The 21,856-nt window shown below is 31.2% G+C and overlaps 2 protein-coding genes across 3 annotated transcripts; one reads left to right on the forward strand and one right to left on the reverse strand.

Moving 5' to 3' along the window:
- Positions 1 to 215: 215 nt before the first annotated feature.
- LOC139426384 (uncharacterized) lies at positions 216 to 959 on the reverse strand. Its single transcript, XM_071185121.2, has 2 exons — positions 558 to 959; positions 216 to 443 (listed from the first exon to the last, which is right to left on the reverse strand). Exons 1-2 carry the CDS (start codon positions 957 to 959, stop codon positions 216 to 218), a joined length of 630 nt encoding a protein of 209 aa, XP_071041222.1.
- A 1,439-nt stretch (positions 960 to 2,398) lies between these two features.
- Positions 2,399 to 21,714, forward strand: LOC122269656 (chymotrypsin-like protease CTRL-1). 2 transcript variants are annotated; one of them, XM_087158478.1, is made up of 6 exons: positions 2,399 to 2,543; positions 3,135 to 3,214; positions 6,466 to 6,572; positions 14,931 to 15,229; positions 19,239 to 19,357; positions 21,458 to 21,714. In XM_087158478.1, exons 1-6 carry the CDS (start codon positions 2,450 to 2,452, stop codon positions 21,635 to 21,637), a joined length of 879 nt encoding a protein of 292 aa, XP_087014604.1. In that variant the 5' UTR covers positions 2,399 to 2,449; the 3' UTR covers positions 21,638 to 21,714. The 2 variants fall into 2 exon arrangements, with proteins under 2 accessions (XP_087014604.1, XP_087014603.1); XM_087158477.1 differs by having other exon boundaries at positions 2,401 to 2,543; positions 19,227 to 19,357; positions 21,458 to 21,711.
- Positions 21,715 to 21,856: the final 142 nt, after the last annotated feature.

Here is a 21,856-nt window from a genome sequence, read left to right on the forward strand (position 1 = left end):
TCTGCATCTGGTACGTGACCCCTAGGGGTTCTTAAAGGTGACTATTCTTATGGTGCTATTTTCAAGGCCTCTCCATAGATGGCCCAGCCATATCAGCCTATTACTGCCAATTATTTGTGAAATTTGGGACTGCTTGTTGAGTCGGTATAGCAAGAAGTTATATCTGGTTCGTCTTTTCTTGAATTGCGCCAAAGATGGTTTTGAGGATCTTTCTTTCAAAAGTTGACAGTTTTTACAGTTGAAGATGAAAATTTTATGAATTTTGTCTTATCTTCATTAATAGCAAGACTCATATTTGTGGCAGCTGCTGCGAGAGCTCGAAAAGCCTCTTTGACATCCCTTTCTGACCTTCCAATTATATCGATGTCATCAGTATTGGCCAAAACTTGAAGAGACCTATTCCAGAGAGAGCCTCTTCTTTCCAATACACTATCTCGGATACACTTCTCCAAAGCAATGTTAAAAAGTAAGCAAGCAAGGGAATCACATTGACGCAAGCCTCTCTCAGTTACAAAGGGTTCAGAAAGATGGTTTTAAATTTTAGTCCGGCTCCTCACATTATTGAGCGTAGCACCGGTAAGGTTAACAAGCTTTACAGGTATACCGAACTCACTCATTGCCTCATACAGCTTATCCCTCTTGATGTTATCATAGGCAGCCTTGAAGTTTATAAATAAGTTAAAAGTCTTGATGTTATATTTAGTTTTTTTCTCCAGGATTTGTCTTAGAGTGTGGATTTGGTCAATGGTGGACCTTTGAGATCTAAATCCACATTGGTAGTTTCCAACCACTTTATCAGCAAAAGGCTGGAGTCTAAGTAAAAAGAATATTGGAGAAGATTTTATGTATGCCATATTGAGTAGGGTAATGCCTCTGTAGTTAGGACATTCAGGTTGGTCTCCTTTTTTAAAGATGAGGCAGATAGAGCCTTTTTCCCATTCAATGGGCAATTTCTCCATGTCCCAAATTTTAAGCATGATCTAATGGATAGCATTAATAAATTCAGGTTCATCGACCTTAAAAAGTTCAGATGGAATACAGTCGGGACCAGCCGATCTGTAGTTTCTAAGTTTTTTAATAGCGAGCTTCATTTCATCGGGGGAGGGTGGAGGATTTTTCACTTCTCGGAAGTGACTGAATCGGCTTGGTCGATCCGAGAGTCGACAGCATCGTTTCCGCCTTCAAGTAGGTATTGAAAGTATTCCTTCCACACATTAGTTACTTTTCTGGGTTCACTTACTAACTCTCCTTTTTTATTTCTACAGGTGATTGTTTTTGGTTTAAAGTCCCTTCGCATGAAATTGACAGTTCTGTAGAACCTCCTACATTCATTTTGGTTGTTCAAACTTTCAAGGTTTTTCAATGATTCCTCCAGGAACGCCGGTTTTTTCTCTTTATGTGGTTTGTTTTCTAGCCTTCTCAGATTCCTACATTTTTCCTCGAAAATTCTCGTACGGTGCTTTTGTAGCATTAATCTATAGGCTTGGTCTTGTCTTCTGCAGCCTTTCTGCAATCATTGTCAAACCACTCATTTCAGGTTCGTTGTCCCAGATCTGGGATAGCTTCACGTGCAGATTTCAAAATGGTATCCTTTATTGCGTACCAGTCAAAAATGGAGCCTGGTCTCCCTTTTTCTTCATCAATTCTATTGGATAATTTAATTTTATATTTTACACCCTTTCCCCCGAAAAAGAACTGATTCGCAGAACTGATGATTGACTTAGACGTCTTCAACTACATTCCATTGAGAGTTGTTGTTTACAGTGCAATCAAAGATCATTTCTATATCAAGAAATGTTTAATGATTGGTCAAGGGGTTAAAATAGACATTTGATTGCTAATCTGTTTTATTTTACTTTTTAAGCTTAGACGAAATATTGTTTGCCTTGGCCTTAAATTAATCTAGGCTTGATGATAGAGTATTCAAATAAGAGTACTCAAACATATTATTTGTGTTTGATGTACTTAAATTTATGTTTGATGTTTGTTGTATTAAGTTGGATGTATTTTAACAGATGTAGGTGACCAATTTCTCGCAATTAAAAATTTTGGATTATTTTATACATTTTTTGATATTTCATTTCATGCAAAATAATATACAATTAGAAAATTAAAGACATGTGTTTAAAATAGATACAAAAGAAAATAAATATTTATTACTAATATTTGACAGCAGAAAATTTTATTATAAGAGTTTAATAGGTTTGAACGTATTGAAATTATAATGCCGCTTGGACGAATAAGAAAATTCAAATTATGTAATGGTTATATTTATGTTTAAAATTACTTTTGATGGTTAAATGTAGTATTTCTTGAATTTTCAATAACGTCTGTTAGATTACACATTTGATTCCATCTCGCTTGTTTACTTCATTTAAACTATAAACTCAACGAGTATATTGCATTTTTCTTATTAGTTTGCTTCCATTTTTTGTAACATTTTGTAACAATGCTTTTTATTTTACTTTTTCAGGTTAAAGGAAAAGTACATCCTATCAAACATCACAAGGTTGGTCATCATCACCGTCATTTCAATATATGTCGTGAGTTTAAATTTTTTTTATTAGATTCAATATTATATTTCATTTTATAGAAATTAAAAATACCTTTTGCTTGATCGCAAAAAATAATTTCTCTATTTTGATTAATTGTTTTTAAATGCCTGAAAAACAGTTCTAGTTTATGATATATTACCGCTCTTTTGGCAAAATTTTGATTAATTGGTTTTTAAATGCCTGAAAAACAGTTCTAGTTTATGATATATTACCGCTCTTTTGGCAAAATTTTGATTAATTGTTTTTTAAATGCCTGAAAAACAGTTCTAGTTTATGATATATTACCGCTCTTTTGGCAAAATTTTGATTAATTGTTTTTTAAATGCCTGAAAAACAGTTCTAGTTTATGATCTATTACCGCTCTTCTAACAAAATTCTAATATTCGTTTCTATAATTTCGACCCAAAATAATATACATTAAAATGTATAGATTAAAACCAAACAGAAGTTTGCGAAATGTTTGTCCCATTTTAACTCTTAACCTAAAAGTCTTTTTCTATTATTCTGAGAGTCTCTTTTAGCTCTTGTTCACTCTGCAAAAGGTACGAAATTAAATTTTTTTTAACTTAAATTTTACAGCATGCGGTGTATCTGGTTTCACCGAGGAGCGTATTATTAATGGAAAAAAAGTTGAAGATTACAGAAAATATCCTTGGATTGTAAGTATTTCTTTTTTAATGTTTGAAGAAAACTTATCAGCTTGACAATTCTCTTTGTTTATAAGTTTTGTTATATTTGTCGCTTGAATTAAATTTTTTTTGTGAATACATATGAAGGGAATAGGATTTTATTTTCGTTCAATTCTTAATGGAAGCTTAAAATGTTAAAGTAAATTAAGGTAACTAAAATAGACAAAACTGGAGGAAAATTGTATCACAGTATTTGATAGAAAGATTTTGCGAAGTATACTTGGTGGTGTAAATGAAAACAATAACTGGAAAAAGAGATTTAACTTTAAACTGTATAAGATTTATAAACAAACAGATATTATTAAAGACATAAAAATAAATTGAATGAATTGTATGGCCCACGTGATTCGAATGAGTGTTGACAATACGATGAAAAAGATACTGCTTTTTAGACCCACTGGAACAAGAAAAAGGGGATGGCAGCTGCTGAGATGGGCTTACTCGGTTGAGTCTGATTTTCTTACAATTAATGAAAAGAAATGGAGATCAAAGATAAATTGGAAGTCATCATTGAGAAATATTCAGAGGAAGGCATTGGCCCACATTGGACTCTCTGGCCAACTATGATGACGATGATGAGGAAAATAGAAATGAATTTATTTAAGGTTTAAAAAGTACCCTTGATATTTGTTATTTTTTGACGAAGTTTTAAATAATAATTTAATTGCTTTAATTATTTTAATTATTAAGGGGAGAATGAGCAATTGCGTACATGTTTGAGCATGTTAAATTTAAAAAAAAATTGGCTTGACAATTCTACTTGTTTCTAAGTTTCTTATATTTGTTTGCTAAATCGAATTAATTTTTTCTTTGTAAATACAAGTGAAAGGAACAGAAATTTATTCTCGTTCCACTTTTTAAAACAAGGTAAAAATAATTACAATTCAACTAAAGTAGAAGTGAATATATTTAAGGTTTAAAAAGTCTCCTTGATATTTTGATTTATCAAATATTTTTCTTAAAAAATTATTAAATAATAATTTTATTTATTTTAGTTATCAAAATGGAAAGCGTAATTACGTGCACGTTTGAGCATGTTTAATTTAAAAGAATTTAGAAAAGGCTTTTTCAAATTAAATTATTAGACATAAATCTCTACAAGCTCAATTTGTAGCTATGTATTTAATACGCATTTAAAGTATTTAGTTTAAAATTGTTATATCAGTTAATATAATTTCAATCAAACTTTTGAAAATTTCTATTCATTATGTTTACAATTTGCTTAATAGTTTTGATGAAACGGAGTCAAAAATGTTGAGAAGTTAGGTTGTTATATGAAATAACGTATTTTTGCAAATTGTGTGTTATTTTCATACCTGCTTAGAATTCGTAGTAGTTATTGATGAATATTAGATGAAGTTTATATTATATTTAGCCAGTGGCTTCTGTGCTGATTCTGAAAATAGAGCAAAACGTCATTATGAATAAAATCAAGTTTTTTTAAAAATGAAATATGTATATCATTTTATTTTTTAATATTAAATAATGGAGTATAATTAAGTAATTATTCTTCAATGCTGTTTTTCTGCACTATTAAAAATGTATAAGAATTGAAAATTATTCATTGATTTATATAATTTGCATCTAAGTGTTAAAATCTCGCTAAATTAGCGATGTTTAAAAATATTTTATAACTTACAAAATAACAGAATTCATTTGCTTGTTTAAATGCCCGCAGAATTGTTTACTGCGAGATGACATAGATAGGCTAAAATTATAACTTTACGCGCAATGCACTTAAAGATAGAGTTTTCTTCGAGATAGAGTTTTGAAAAATAGTGTTAAAGATGTTCTTTTATTTTATTTTATAACTGTTACTGAATAGCCGACCCAGTTTTTAATTTATAACTATCAAAGTTCAACTCTGTAGACTTGTAATTTTGAACCCAATCCAGAAGACAAAAGAGTTGAAGTATTTGGAGAAATTTGACTTCGTGGAGGACTTTTTGATGAAACTAACTCGCATTTGCTGTTACATGGATAGGAAAAAAATTATAACCTCCCACGGTTAGCCTCATGACTAGGGGACTCTAACCCATGATCCCTCTATCACTGAGGATATTTTACATGAGCAATATGGTTGGCTCGAGGTGGATGCAGAATTTGTATCGATCAGCCTTCGTTGGGATTAAAACCTTTTTCATCTCTTTGGGAGGCGAACGCTTTATTTCTTGAGCCAACAACACTCAAGGATGTTCTTTGAAATAAATTCTTTCGCCAAGGAAGGGAAAAAAAATGCTACAGTTTGAATACTGAACACGAAGCAAAGCTTTTAACTATGCAGAGTGATTGTTTGTTGTTGTTGACGTATGCCTGTTTAGGCAGAGGGGTGCGATTGTTCCTGTTTTCCAGTGGCGCCATCTATGGTCAAGAATTCGACTTCTGCCACGCCATACGTCACCCCCGTTTATAGGGCTGACCCACTCATAGATCCATTTAATCATCTACAGATCGTAATTTTGACCAGAATCAGAGAACGGTCGATCTCCAATCCAGTACCCCAGTGGTATTGATTTGTTATGGGAACATGGAGGACTTTTGCGACTCGACAGATTTAACGTGCATCAGTCACTTTGCTACACGGGGAGTCTTCGGCCGGCGGTGTTCGAACTCACGAACTCTCGGACATGGGCCCAGGGCCCAACCGACCAACACAACAATTACAAACTATATTCTTATTCAATCAATCCTATCACTCCTTCAAAATGTAACAGCTGTGTTGAATCCCTTTGTATTCACTAATGTTCTAAAAAGAATTTTCTGGAATCAGATATATTTTATAAACATCTAAGCTATTTATTAGCTCATCTTAAGCTTAAAAGTAAATTCACCATCATTTTTTCCTCAAAAGTGGATATGATTAAAATCAATGAATAGTTCTCAACTTTTGCAAGCTAAAACAATGCAGGGCTGAATTCCGTTGTGAAAAAAAAAACTAGCCCACAATTTTTTTTCACATTTAAAGTCATGCGGTTTTTTTACATCTTGAAACTTCATAATCAGCATGGATAATGTAGGGCACAAAGATGAACAAAATCTTATAATCCTGAATTTGTGTTATAAATTTATAAGATATAAAATTATTCGCTGAATATCATTATTTTATCTGATCTCTGAGCCGACAGTAAAATATTACAAATACATTTATTCAACTCTAAAAACAATGAATTTCTTGGTTGTCTTCAGAACCATGATTAAAAAATAGGGAATTTACTTTTTAGGTCGGTATAATCCATGATAAATCAGCGACACCATGGGGTACATGCGGTGGAGCTTTAATTTCACCAACATTTGTCTTAACGGCAGCGCATTGTTTTCGCAGATACCTGTAAGTAATAGGAATTCCATGCACTAGATGAAATCCTAATGGTTATCATCCCTTTGACGCAGAAATTTCATTAATCATATTTTTCATGCTTTTTTTTTTATTTTATTAATTTTCATTTATTTAGTAGGTCCAAATCAGTTTAAATTATTATATTTAACATTTTAATAATTTTATTTATGAAATACAGCCTGAAATACAGGTTTCTTTTTCTGCGTTAAAGGTAAAATCTTACGTCCAAGCAATAGTTTTTCCAATTTGCACATATTTGCACTTATTTAGAGCTAAGAGAAACAGTTATTCATCATTGAAATTTCCTTAGTTTGCAAAACTATTTATAGATAAATCTTTGAATACGAATGAAAAAAAAATTTCAAACTACTTTCTTAGAGTGTTATATTTTCGTACAAATATAATTCCGATAATCTAACAATTAATTTTTAGCATTTATTTGTGTTTTATAATTAAATAATAACAATATCTATTTTCGCTTGTAATTAGAGCGACAGAAAAAATAAATAAGCGGGAAACCGGAGTCCCATCTGCATGAAAGGATTAAAACTTTAATAATAGCTATGTGTAATTAAATTAATTGCTGAGTTACGTTATTTTGTATTATGAAATCAGACTGAAAAAATATAATTTCCCTTAATAAGTATAAAATTGTTTGATAGATTTTGAAACTTGACACCCCAAAAAATACGAAGAGCACAATCAGAAAAATATAGTCTTAATACTTAAGAGTCGGTCCCAACATTTCTTTCAGAAGTTTTTTGTCTTCTGGCTTGGGTTCAAATTTACAAGTCTACGGAGTTGAACACAAGTAGTTGTTAACCTGAAATTAGACCGGCTGTTCAACGACGGTTATAAAATGTTAGGGCTCCTTAATGTTAATTTCACTTTGTGAGAAATTCCCTTATCAAAGAAACCTTAAGGAAACTATTAAACTTTTCGGACATAGATATAAAATTTGTTTCTCTAAAGACAGTTCCAAGAATGAAATATGATGATTTCATATTATTTAATTTAATATTGGTTTGGAAGTTTGTTGATTTTGAAATTAAAAATTTTTCAAATCATTAAAGGATATGTAATTTTAATTAACGGCATCCAAAAATTCAATTGAATAGCTCTTTAAATATAAATATTTAAAATTTAAATTTGTTTAAAAATATTCCTTACTCTGAAACCTATATGACCATTTTCACTGAAATTTCCTGTTTGATTATTTAAAAATACATAAATTTAAAATGAAGTAAAAAACTTGTATACAAAACCTGAACAACATGCAACACAAAAAAGTTTTCAACAATTATTTTGATTAATAAACGCAAAATACTTACAAGAAATTAATTTCACATTGAAATAGCTTTGGATATACGAATTTTAGAGCTGAGAGCAAGATGTTTTGGATCCATTTCAACAGTTCCTAAAGTACTTCAAAATGTATTCAAATCTTTTGACTAAGTTATTGGAAACCTTAAACGAAATTTTAGGTGAAAAAATTGTAAACTTTAATTACATAAAAGAAATTTTTTTTTCGCTAAAATATTTCGAAACAATACAACTTTCACCTATACTGCTTTGAAAATGAATTCAAAATATTTATTAAAATTATTTTAATAAATATATATCCTTCAAATACGTTTTTTTTTATATAAAACTAAATTAGCTATCTTCTCCATTATGTGAATCGTAATTTTTAAAGGGACATATCTTGGAGTAGTTAGGCTCGGGAATCCTCTCACATGTGCATTCCGCTGGATGGATTTGGATCTCTTCGTTCCATTAATGGATTTTCATCTTTTCGTCAATATATATATATATATATATATATATATATATATATATATATATATATATATATATATATATATATATATATATATATATATATATATATATATATATATATATATATATATATATATATATATATATATATATATATATATATATATATATATATATATATATATATATATATATATATATATATATATATATATATATATTGACGAAAAGATGAAAATCCATTAATGAAGAAGGACGAAACTGCTGTCAAGTTCAGTATTCCAGCTAGAACTCTATTAACAATAATAAAAAAATCTAGAAGTTGAGGAAATTTTTTTTAAACTATAAAAATGCGGAAAAAAAATAGAAAATGCACTTTTCCGAATGTGGACGAATGCGTTAAGAAATGGTTTACTCAATGCAGAACCCAAGGAATCCCTATCAATGCATAGATGATGCAAAGAAAAGAGTAAGATTTCTCTAAAGTACCTGGACATGGTGAACATTTCAAAGGCATCAATGGATGGCTCGAAAGTTTTAAAAATAGACATAACATTGTCTTTCGAAAACTTCGTGGTGAAAGTGTATATGTTCTGGAAAGTGTAAGTGAATAATGGATAAAAGACATATCTGCTCTAGTGAAAGGATACGAACCGAGGAATGCTTGCAATGCAGATGAAACAGGACTATTATATCAATGCTTGCTTAAAAAAACTGCCATTTTTAAGGATGAAGAGTGCAGAGGCGGAAAGCTAAGCTAAGTTCATTTGACGCTGCTATTAGCTGCCAACGAATATACATAAGAGAAACATCCTCCTCTCATGATAGGACGTTCGGAAAAACCTAGATGCTTTGTTAAAGTTTAATCTTTCCCTCCCAAGTACAAAGCCAACAGGAAAGCTTGGGTGACAAGTCAAATATTTGGCGATTGGCTTAAATCTTTAGACCAGTGGTTCCCAACCTTTTGTGGAAAATCGCCCCCCTTTTGGGGTCGGCTGGCACATATCGCCCCTTTCTCTTTTTGCTCAAAAAACCATTCATTGTTGCTTGTGAGCAACCAAACACTGAAAATATGTTATGTTATTTGATTTTAATTTAAATTGTAATGCAAATAAGGAGGCACATTTATCCTGTCATTTTTACTAATTAAAAAAAATTGTGCATCTTTTTTTTTTCAAAAAGAAATTATATTTAAGACGGAATAATCAAAACAAAAGTGCATTTTTTTAAATTCATATTTTAATGTAATCAAGAAGTTAAAACGTTAACAACTAAAATTTGAGAAAAAAAATGAAGAGGGAGAAAGTACATTTTTACCACTTCAATGACTGCCCTGTGCTTGGTGTATTTCAAGTTAAAGCTTGAATGTCAGGTCTTATGCTCGTCAGATTTAAACGTGGGTCTCCTTTGAAGCAAATGTCCAACCTTTCTCTTTGATTTTTTGAGTAGCTGGAAGACAGAACTAAATCCTCTCTCCAATAAATATGTTGACGGGAACGAGATGAGAAGCGGCTCAGTTTGTTTCCACAATTGCGGATAAGTGTCCATAAGCTCTACCCAAGCTAACTCGTAACCGTATTTTTTAAAGACGACTTTAGCCTCTCAGTCATACTTCAAATCTAAAATTTCAGTCTACAATGAGGAAGTGAGCTTATCCACAACTTCAAAAGAGAAAGGATCGAAAATCCAATCCGGATTTCTAATTTCATCAAATCTTTAAATCTTGATTCCGTAACTGATCAAGGTGATCAGTAAAAATTAAGATTTTATTTTCGAGAATCTCGATATCTGCCATTGAACACTTTTTTTGAGTTGGAAATTGCATTAGCTCTTTGCGACCAATGTTTGACTTGTAGATATCAAACTTGGCGATGAATGAAGATATTATTCCCTTAGCCTTGATAATGTTCATTTAATTTCCTTGAAGCTTTACGTTGACTTCCTTTCTTTTTTCAAAACTATGAGTGAGGTACGCAGTTTACAACTTGCGTTGCTTCAAACTCTCACTTAAAACAGGATCAGTGGTGTCGAGAAACTTAGAAACCGAATCCAGCAATTCGAAGAAACGGCTCAGTTTCCTTTTGAAAGCCATCTCACAGCTGTATGTAGGAGCAGGAATTCGAAATCTTCATAATTTGCATGGCAAAGTTCTCGGAACAAACGGTTATTAGGAGAATTAACTTTTATTTTATTGATGCCAGCAATAACCAATTTTTCGCATCCAAAAGTTGACGTTGAATGACATAATAAATGGTGAGATAACTTCCATTACTTCTTTTTAAAGGTGACACAGAAAACCAGTATGACAACCAGACATGGTTGGAGCACAATCTGTTGCATAAGCACTTACATTTGTGAGGGGAATTTCTTTTACCTCAAAATAATCTTTGACCAATTTAAAAATCGACGATCCTTTTGTATCAGTGATCAAAGTTCTTGTAAACAACATTTCCTCGTTAATCTCCTTACTCTCATTTATGTATCTCACGTAAGCTAAAACAGCTTTGTTATCTATCACAGTTGATTCATCAATGTACAACGCAAATTTACCTTCTTTCAGAAATTTGATGAGTTTTGATTCAACGTCGGCGGCCATCTCATCAATACGCCTGGAAACAGTATTATTGCTCAGGGGAACAGAGTGACTTATCAGATTACCGCCTGCGTTACCAAATAGTATGAGGATAACGATCCTGCACTAACGATAACGCACTAACGATCCTGCACATTTTTAACTATCATAATTCTTTGTCTACATATATATTTTCAATTCAATAGGTTTCATATATATTTTCAATTTTAATCTCAAATAGCTTTTATTATTAATATTACTAGCAATTTTTATCTTTTGAGTACTCGTTGCCCCCTGATCGCCCCCCTAAGGATTATCGCCCCCTTGAGAAGCTCTATCGCCCCCAGGTTGGGAACCACTGCTTTAGACAAACCTATTCGAAAAAAAAACTATTCTTCTCATAGACAACTGCATTGCTCATAACAATTTGATAAAACTTGAAAAATATCACTGTAAAATATTTTCCTGGAAACACCACCTCAAAACTGAAACCTATGGATCAAGGGATAATTAGGAGTCTCAAAGTGAACGACTGAAAGCAGTTGGTACTCAGACTTGTAGATGCTATCGATGAAAAAAGTTCTCTTGCAAAAATGCGTTGGGTGCTATCAGAATGACTGATTATGCCTGGAGAAATGTGTCTCTGAAAACTATCTAAATTGACTATCCAAGCTGGTTTTTAGAGTAGCTGTAAAGATGATGAAGGAGAGGTAGAAGGCATCAGTAAAGAAGAAGAAACTGTTGATAATGAAAATGTAGTGCCAGATTTGCACGAATGGAATGCAATAAAATCGGGAATAAATGTTGACAATCATTTAGAAGATTTTTTAAAAGCGGGCAACTACCTGGCGACGTGTTGTTGTTGTTGTTCATTCACGTCGCACTAGAGCTGCACAATGGGCCATTGGCGACGGTCTGGGAAACATCCCTGAGGATGATCCGAAGACATGCCATCACAATTTTGATCCTCTGCAGAGGGAAGGCACCCCCGCTTCGGTAGTCCGACGACCTGCACACGAAGTCGAGCAGTTCACGGTAAAACAGCTAAACGAAGACTAATACCGCACACCCTCGATCCCTACGCAGGCTGATCCAAGTGGTCACCCACCCGCACACTGACCGCAGCCAGTGATGCTTGACTTCGGTGATCTGCTGGGAACCGTGTCTTAACGATCAGTCCACTGCGGGACCCTGGCGACGTGCGAAACATTGACAGATGCTGAAATTATAGATAATATCAAAGGAATTTCAGATGAAAAAGAAGTAGCAGGAGTAAAAAAAGTTAATGAACCAAAAATGAGTGCAAAAGAGGGAGAAAAAGCTGTAGATTTCTTACAAACTTTTCTTGAATCCCAGGAAAATGACGGCTTTGTGGGATTTGCTGCTTTTTCTAACATTAAAACAATGATCGAAGGAAAGAAGATCAGACGTCAAAAATCTTTGAAAAATTATTTTCAGTGTTAAAGGTATGTTGAAAAAATGTTACGTAAATAGATGTATGTGGTATTATTTATTTATATGCCTGTATTTTCTACTAAAAATATTAAAGCACTTTAATAGAATTTCTTAATTAAATAAATTTCCGTGAGATCCGCCTTTCTCGTGAGATTAACAGGCCCGACTGTATAATATATGTATAGATACATACAGTGGTGGCCATACGTGAGGACATTTTTTGAAAGTTTCATGTTTTTCAACTTTGTGCGCTTGTAGAATATATTAATTTTCACATAAATACAAACGTTTATATATCAATTTGAAGATAATTTAATGTAGAATTTAATAACAAAAGCAGAATTAAAATATCTGTATTACAAAAAAGTTATGTTCATTTTAGTAGAACAAACAAACACAAATCATTTTGAATAAGGACGTGTTTTGTAATAAAAGCGTACTAGCCAATCACAAACACTGTTCTTAGGACCAATCAAATGTCTGTAACTATAGTTTAGGTTATTTGGATGGTATAAGAGTTATTGTTGTGGAAATATTTTGCAGAATGATGCATACTAGTACAATTAAATAAAGTATTGCAGTTTTTACATACTTAAAGTCCTTTATTAAACTAATTTTAAACAATGTCATCAACAAGAAGAACTAATAGGACATCTACAAAAAGAAGCTAAATTGTCATATTGAGAGAAAATGGCCTCTCTTATGCTGAAATTGCAAGACAAGTTGGTGGTTCAGTGACTTGTTCTAGTGTACGAAAGTTCTGTTTACGTTATGAAAAAACGAAATCAGTGGAAAATAAAGCCAAATCAGGCCGTAAAAAATGCACAAGTGCTACTGCTGATAGAAAAATTAAACGACTATGCCTTCAAGATGGAAAAATTTCATCAGATGCCATTAGATGTGAAATGAATGCAGCGGGTATTGCAGTAAGTTCAAGAACAATAAGAAGAAGGTTATCAGGATTTGGACTACAAGCTAGAATTCCAAAGAAAAAACCATATTTAAATCAAAAGCAACGCAAAAAACAAGTTAAGTGGGCAAAAGAACATATTAAATTGTCAGAAAATCAATGGAAGCAAGTAATCTGGATCGATGAGAGTAAAATATCGCTCTTTGGTAGTGATGGTAGAAAATACGTGAGACGTAGAGTAGGTGAAGCACTTCATCCTGATTGCATTGAAGCAACTACAAAAACTCAACAAATGTCATGATTTGGGCATTTATGTCTGCAGATGGTGTGGGCCGAATTCAAGTGATTGATGGCATCCTGAATGCCAAAAAATACATCGAAACTGTCCTTAAAACAAAATTGATGCCTTCTATCTGGGATCTCTTTCCCAACAACGCACCATTTATTTTTCAGCAAGATTCAGCTCCATGCCACACAGCAGAAGTAAGCAAAGCATGGTTTCAAAATAAAGGCATAGATATATTACCATGGCCAGGAAACAGCCCTGATCTCAATCCAACTGAAACTTTGCGGCGACGTTTGAAAATTCTTGTACGAAAAAAACGTCCATCTAATAAAAGACAACTTATTGAAGCTATAATTGATTCTTGGCACCATGTGATTACGAAAGATGAACTCCAAACACTCGTTCACTCCATGAAAAGACGCTGTGAAGCTGTCTTAAAAAATAAGGGTTATCCTACTAAGTATTGATGGTGTAAGTATCTCTTTAAAAAAATGCAAATCTAAGATAGATCTTACTATTACTAGCATAACTTTTTTTGTAATTACCTTCAATTTGATATATAAACGTTTGTATTTAAGTGAAAATTAATATATTCTACAAGCACCGAAAGATGAAAAACATGAAACTTTCAAAAAATGTCCACACTTTTGGCCACCACTGTATATATATATGATATTTTAGAAATCTGTATATCTCTATTTTCTTGTTGTTGAGAAAATTAGTTGGTTGACTAAGATGGAGTTTCCATCAGAACCATGCTTCTATTTACATTGCAAAATCTTCTTTTAGTTAAATAGTATGAGCAATGGAGTACTGGGGCGTGCATCATGAATGTCCTGTCTTTTTACCTGACCTATACTTCGAAGAAAACTTAAGAGCTATACTCAGAAGGATTGTATACTGTCGATGGTTGCTGTTCTTTAAACCTTGCACAATATAAGTAATAAAGTCTTCGGGATTTAGTAAATGTTACGTAGCATCCTATATTCCAAATCGTATTTAAACATGACGAAAATATAAACTGCAATCAGAAGTTGTTTTTTATTTCGGCGTTAAAATCCTTTTCCTCCTTTTTTTACATATTCGATGCATTTTCCGGTTAAAATAGAGCAGAAAGTGAATTACACCCAGAAAATATGTGTTTAGTTGTAGACATTTTTAATATATATGTTTGGTTCTCATTGGGTTTCTTTGCGCCAAGTTATGGAAGAAAATCAAGGTAGCTTAATTTAAACGTGACACACTGTATCTAAATCGACACACATTCATATCGAAGTTTTACTGTGTTAATACGTTAGCTTATAATACCAATGAATGAATTAATATATATTTCCTTTATGCTAGGGATTTAGAGAGCTTGATGACTCCAGTCAGCTTCAAAGATATAAAAGATAAAAATCTACGAATTGGATTGTTAGGCAAAAGTAAATATCGACCTACTAAATCAGTACTAGTCAAACGGATCATTATTCACCCTGAATATGATTTCAGTAAGAAGAATAATGATATAGTCCTTTTAGAACTACAGCATTCCATTCCTTGCACACCGTACAGCAAACCAATTTGCGTCAATCCACCTAAAAGTATTCTTACATTGGGCAAGATATTGCACATTGTTGGCTTTGGAAGAATGCAAATGCTCGGTAAGTATAGTTGTCTAATTTTCCTTAAACGTATCTTTAATACGTAAAATTTAACAATCGCTTTAACGTTGATTTATATATTTTGAATTAATTACGATTATTTCTGCTTTGATTTTTTCGTTTTATTGTTTCACACTAAGATTTTTCTAAATTTGTTATGAAAAAAATTATTGTAAAGATTTCATGGGAAGTTTTCTTAAAACATAAACAGACTTTTTTTTAAAGTATTACATAAAAATCTTATAAATAAAAACAATTATTATTTTTGGTTTAGATATACTAAGATTTACAAAAAATTGAAAAAAAAAATGCTTTTAACTTTTAACTGTGTTTTTCGTTATATTAGATAGCAATAACAATTTTACTTTAAAATTTAAAATATCCTTAAATAAATTGTGATTGAATGATTAATTCGGTTATAATAATTAGTTAAACATCGCTCTGTGTCTGTGTCTGTGCTCTGTGTCTGTGTCTGTGCCTGTGTACTGTGTCTGTGTCCAGAAGCAGCAGACAGAAAAAGGCCATATATAAATACAAGAAAACACGAAGAAAGTTAAGAAAAACAATAAGTTTCATTTATTGCGCTTAAGCTGCAAGTAAACAGAACTCATTAGATAAGTTCAAAATGTAGAATAAAACAAAGAAAAATTCTAGACATATGAAAAAAAAAGGGAGGGGGGAATAATAAGTAAAAAAATAACAAACAACAGTATTAAAAAAAAGGATGAAATTTTATTTAAAAAACCGGAAAAAAAAGATATAATCTTAATATAATCTTTTGCGGATATAATCGTGTGGGCTGATGAAAAGATTATATCTTTTTTTTCCGGTTTTTTAAATAAAATTTCATTATTTTTTTTATTTTTTTTTTAAAAACTGGCGTTTGTTATTTTTTTACTTATTATACCCCCCCCCTTTTTTTCATATGTCTATAATTTTTCTGATATATATATATATATATATATATATATATATATATATATATATATATATATATATATATATATATATATATATATATATATATATATATATATATATATATATATATATATATATATATATATATATATATATATATATATATATATATATATATATATATATACAGTAAGACCCCGCTTATCGCGTAGGATACGTTCCATTAAAGTAGAGCGTAATGCGAAACAGCGCTAAACGAGGCAGCTCAACATGTAAGTAATGGGGTTAGGGGAAGATGGATAGAAAATTGGTTAGGTATTCAATTTAATAATTATGTTTTTTTTTAATACAAATAAAACCAATGATTTATTTCTTACAAAAATAAAAACAATATAAACGAATAAACGTACTTACAAAAACAAATAAAATTCTAAGTCAGTCAGATCATTCATTATATTTTGTGTTTTCAATTTTCTGCCTTTTTGCAAGAAGGCATCTAATGTAGTTTGTGTTTTTTTTTGCGTTCTGTTAGAAGTTGTTGATAAGTGGATAAAGCTTCTATAACACTCCGTCTTGCTTTTGAACTCCTGTCAAAATTTGGATCATTTTCAATAAATTGGTCCATAATTTCAGTTATAGTGGTCAAACTCCTTTTTACAAACGCCATCGAAAGTTCTTTTTGCTCTTCTTCGAAATCACTACTATCAATATTTTTGTTTTCTTCTTTCTCAGATAATTCCTTGAGGTTATCATTAGAAAGATTAGCTGCTGTTTCTTGAACTATTTCTTCGATGTCTTCCATATTTACCTCATCTAAACCGGTTTGTTTTGCTAATTCCACTATTTCTTCCACTATTTCATCCATATCGACAGAGTGTCCAATGTCTTCGCTCTTCCTTTCTTTCAAAGTAAGAGCAAAGACATTCTTAATTCTTTCAAAGATCTTTCTGTTATCTCATTCCTAGATAGGTTTATGTTTTCTACAGCATTCATGATATTGAAGTTCTTCCAAAATTCTCTTATTGATTTCTTCTCTTCTCCGTCTATTTTGTCAAACATCTGCTTTAATGTTCTCCGCAAGTAATAAGCCTTAAAATTGGATATAACGTCTTGGTCTATTGGTTGGATTAAGGCAGTTGTGTTAGGCGGCAAAAAAGCCACTTCGACTGGAATGCATGTTGTTAAGTCTGATAAATTTGTTGGGTGGCTTGGAGCATTATCAATTAATAGTAGTGCTCTTTGTTCAAGTTTTTTAATTTCGCAATAACGTTTAACAGAAATGTACAGTGAACCAATCCTGGAAAATTTTCATAGTCATCCATGATTTTTTATTAGACTCCCAAATTACAGGTAAAGGTGATTTAGATATGCTTTTCATCGCTCTTGGGTTTTTGGAGTGGTAAACTAGTAGTGGTTTTAATTTGAAATCTCCGCTTTATTTACCACCCAGTAGAAGGATTAAGCGATCTTTTGCGGCTTTAAATCCTGGTGATCGTTTCTCTTCATGGGATACAAATGTTCGTTTTGCCATTCTTTTCCAAAACAGGGCTGTTTCATCAACATTAAAAACCAATTCTGGAGGATAGTTTCCTTGTTCAATTATTGTTTTTAAAGTCGCTGGGAATTCAGCCGCCGCATTCGTATCACCACTTGCTGCTTCTCCTGTAATCTTTATGTTGTGAAGATTATTTCGATGTTTAAATCTATTAAACCATCCTCGACTAGCAACGAAAGTTTCACTTCTGTCACTTGCCTCTACCTGAATGTAATTAAAAATTCTTCTAGCTTTTTCCATTATGATAGATTGGCTTAATGGCATATTGCTTTCACTTTCGTGGTCAATCCATATAGACAGTCTTTTTTCCATTTCCTCTATATTGTTAATTCTAAAACGGGCAATTCTAGTTGCAGAGCTTGACAGAGTTGCAGTTGCGAATGACAGTATTTTTTCTTTATTCTTAAGAATTATCCTTATTGTTGAAGTTTCCAAATTCAATGCAGCGCTAATTTGAGATTGACGTTCACCATAATCTAATCTTCTAATCACTTGCATTTTAGTTTCCAGTGAAATGCTTTTACTGGTTGCTTTTTTTTCCTGTTTTTCACTATCACCCATGATAAAGACTAAAGATCGTTATAGTATTAAATAAATTTATATATACTTACAATAATGTGAACAAATGTTTCAAATGATAAAAATGCGTCCGTACAGCACCGCACCAAACAAGAAACACAACTTCACTGTTTCGGATATGTTATGTACATATTTGAGGGAGTCCCCGGGCACAATTTCGGGGAATCCCCGATTTGAAATAAAAGTGTGCTAAATCGAAACAGCGTTAAGCGGGGTCTTACTATATATATATATATATATATATATGCGTTTTTGAGCGACTATCCTCTTCAACACCCGTCTATCACGGTCTGACAACTTCGACTTCCTGCCGCTTTTGTGCCTCGCCGAAGACACCTTACCCAACTTTGTGTATGCCAACAGAGTCCTTGATACAGTGGTCCTTGAAACACCTACAAGGTTCGCTATTCTGGACACAGACGCTCCAGCCAGGCGAGCTCCGAGTATCATGCCTCTTTTAAGGTCAGAGAGGTCGGACATAATCTCGTTTTGCTAGAAACAGATTTTTCTCATGCAAATCTCACACTGCCAAATGCTAGACAGATACCTTGCCTTTCATCCCCACTAGGTGGCACATTCTTGCGACACGTGCCCGCCGCTTATTGGACGGTCGAGAACGACTCCATTCTTTCACAGGTGTTCCTATTATTTTGTCCTATACCTGTATATATATATATATATATATATATATATATATATATATATATATATATATATATATATATATATATATATATATATATATATATATATATATATATATATATATATATATATATATATATATATATATATATATATATATATATATATATATATATATATATATATATATATATATATATATATATATATATATATATATATATATATATATATATATCAATCACCTGAAAAATTTAAAATTCTCTGATATTTCGATTCTGTTTCTTCCTTTGTCAGAACATTCAAAAGAACTTCGTGAAGGTACTTCACGTATTGTTAACAATAAAGAGTGTTCCTCTGAGTATCCCAGCTTCTTACCTTCAAGGGAACTTTGTTTAGTGACAGATATACGCACAAGAGTTTGCAAAGTACGCATAGTTTTTTTAAATTTCTTTTTCTAAATTACAACAAAAAATAAATATTTTAAATAGTAATTTTATTTCTCTTAAATTTACTTTCACTTAACAGTTGCCATTCCGTAATTGTAAAAACTCGGATGCAAGCTTTAATGTTATATATATATATATATATATATATATATATATATATATATATATATATATATATATATATATATATATATATATATATATATATATATATATATATATATATATATATATATATATATATATATATATATATATATATATATATATATATATATATATATATATATATATATATATATATATATATATATATATATATATATATATATATATATATATATATATATATATAATAATGTACTAATAGGAAGCCTATCATTCCTGAGCCAGATAGCAGCGTGTTAAATTATAAATGGGCCGTCTAAACTGTTCAGAATAAGAGCTTAGGTTATTATTATAAATCCGTTTTCAAAGCAGTTGAAAAGTGTGGATTTATCATTGTTTACTTTGCAATAAATTTTCCTTGTATATTAGGAGTTATTTTGGAAACCAGACGAAAATCTGAAATTCTGATTTTCGTTTTTAATATTGAAGTAGATAAAGAAAAAATGAATATCGTGAAAGTTTAAGCTTCTGAAAAATTTTCTCACCCCTATAGAAAATTTCAAAGTTCAAATTCATTTCTTTGAAAGTTAAATACAAGTATGTTTTATGATGATTATCTAAAGATAACAACAATACCCAAAAGTTTCTTTTTGCTATATTATTAGTATATCTCTGTCTAGGTATGGCTAGGCATTCATTTCCATTGGACTTTGTTGCTTTTCATATTCCTGCACTGTCAAGCACTGAATAAAAACACACATTCTCTTCTTATTTTTCACTGAAATGATATGGAGAAATACTAGCGTAACTTTATTGTTTTAATATTTTAAATTTTAGTTCACAAAACACCAGAAACAAATCCCAAAGGCATCAGTAGAAATTTTTTCAGGTGAGGGTAGACCAGGAAAGCATCAATAATACTATAAAAATTGTCAATAAATTATTGATACCTATTTTTACGTTGGCACGTCAGAAATTTTAACCAATTCGATAATTATTTAAAGCTACTATGTACTAGCACAACTATCTTTACCGAAAGACGAACATATTATTTAATTTTTAAAACCAAGAAAGTAAGTATTGTGTTTTATCTGAATTAAGTTTGCTGAAATATGTAATTACACACGAGAATGAGACGAAAAAAACAGAGATTTTTACATCATCTTTTAAAATCTGTCTTTAATATGAATGATCAAAATTTAACTACTATTAGTTACTATTTTAAGAACTCTGCTATAACAAAATTTCTTTTTAAAACGAACCTAATCTCCTGCTGGTATTTCACTGTCAAGAGATCACACATTATAAATATAGTAAATAGTAAAAAATTAGGTTCTACATGTAAGCATTTTAAACGAGATTTTTAAAAAAAATTAAATGCAATAAATTAAGCAAATGCAAGAGTCAAATTTTCGGTACTGTTGAACTAACCACAGAAGAAGCTATAGTATTCGTTCAAAGAATATGTTTTCACAAAGAGCATGTTTTAACATGTAATATACAAATTCACGAAATTTAATAAAAATCACAAATTATAAATACCTCTGAAGCGCCTCAATACATATGAATATCAAAATACATATCAATAGTTCATCGTTCGTGAACCGAATTTACTTTCAATAATATTTTCTAGCATTTTTGGCCAAAAATTGCATTGAAAAAAAAATGATATTTTAAAAATGATGTTTGTTTCCTTTTTATAAAATGTTTTTTATTTACTTATAAAGTGCTTTTTTCCTAAAAAAAGGCCTCAGTCCTCAATTAATGAAATAGATGATAAACTTAAAAGTTGAAATGTAAGATCGAATATTAATTAATCGTATATAACATTACCTTCAATATTAGTAGACAAGTTTACGGAGTCCAGTGTATTCAATATTATATTGCATCTATCTGATGTTAAATAATATCGTTTGCTTACCTGATTAATGTTATTTGCTTCTTCTAATTTTCATACCGTTTATGTCTTAGGGTGACTCTGGAACTTCGATTTTCCTTCAACATAAACATAAGTTTTATAGCGTGGGAGTGGTTTCTTATGGTGATCTTTCTTGCAACCTTAAGAATCCTGCTGTGTTCCAGAGAACCGATGCCTACTTTCACTTCATCAGAGAACATGTCAAAGACCTTCCAGAACAGCCTCATAGATAACCTTCCATTATTGAGGTTGATGAGCAGAATCCTTCTGGTTTTATTTCTTTGGAGGACAGAAATTATTCTCTGTTGACTTTGTCCCGAATGTTAGTTTTGACTCGAGAATATTAAAATGTGATTTAATTCTACTTTTAGTGCGTCTTTATTTTGTTCTTTGCTAATCAGCAAAAAATAAAATAACAAAATACAAAAAATATTATAAAATACTGGATCGAT

The sequence above is a fragment of the Parasteatoda tepidariorum genome, chromosome 3 (genome assembly GCF_982258835.1).
Source record: "Parasteatoda tepidariorum strain Cologne lab strain chromosome 3, Ptep-v5.0, whole genome shotgun sequence".
Taxonomy (NCBI): Eukaryota; Metazoa; Arthropoda; class Arachnida; order Araneae; family Theridiidae; genus Parasteatoda; species Parasteatoda tepidariorum.

Coding starts and splice junctions, on each gene's coding strand:
- LOC139426384 (XM_071185121.2), bottom strand. CDS start 959: ATGGAGAAATTGCCCATTGAATGGGAAAAAGGCTCTATCTGCCTCATC. Junction 444..557: donor CCGGTGCTACGCTCAATAAT/GTGAGGAGCCGG, acceptor GCTTTGGAGAAG/TGTATCCGAGATAGTGTATT.
- LOC122269656 (XM_087158477.1), top strand. CDS start 2,450: ATGCTTTTTATTTTACTTTTTCAGGTTAAAGGAAAAGTACATCCTATC. Junction 2,544..3,134: donor CCGTCATTTCAATATATGTC/GTGAGTTTAAAT, acceptor TAAATTTTACAG/CATGCGGTGTATCTGGTTTC. Junction 15,230..19,226: donor TGGAAGAATGCAAATGCTCG/GTAAGTATAGTT, acceptor TTCCTTTGTCAG/AACATTCAAAAGAACTTCGT.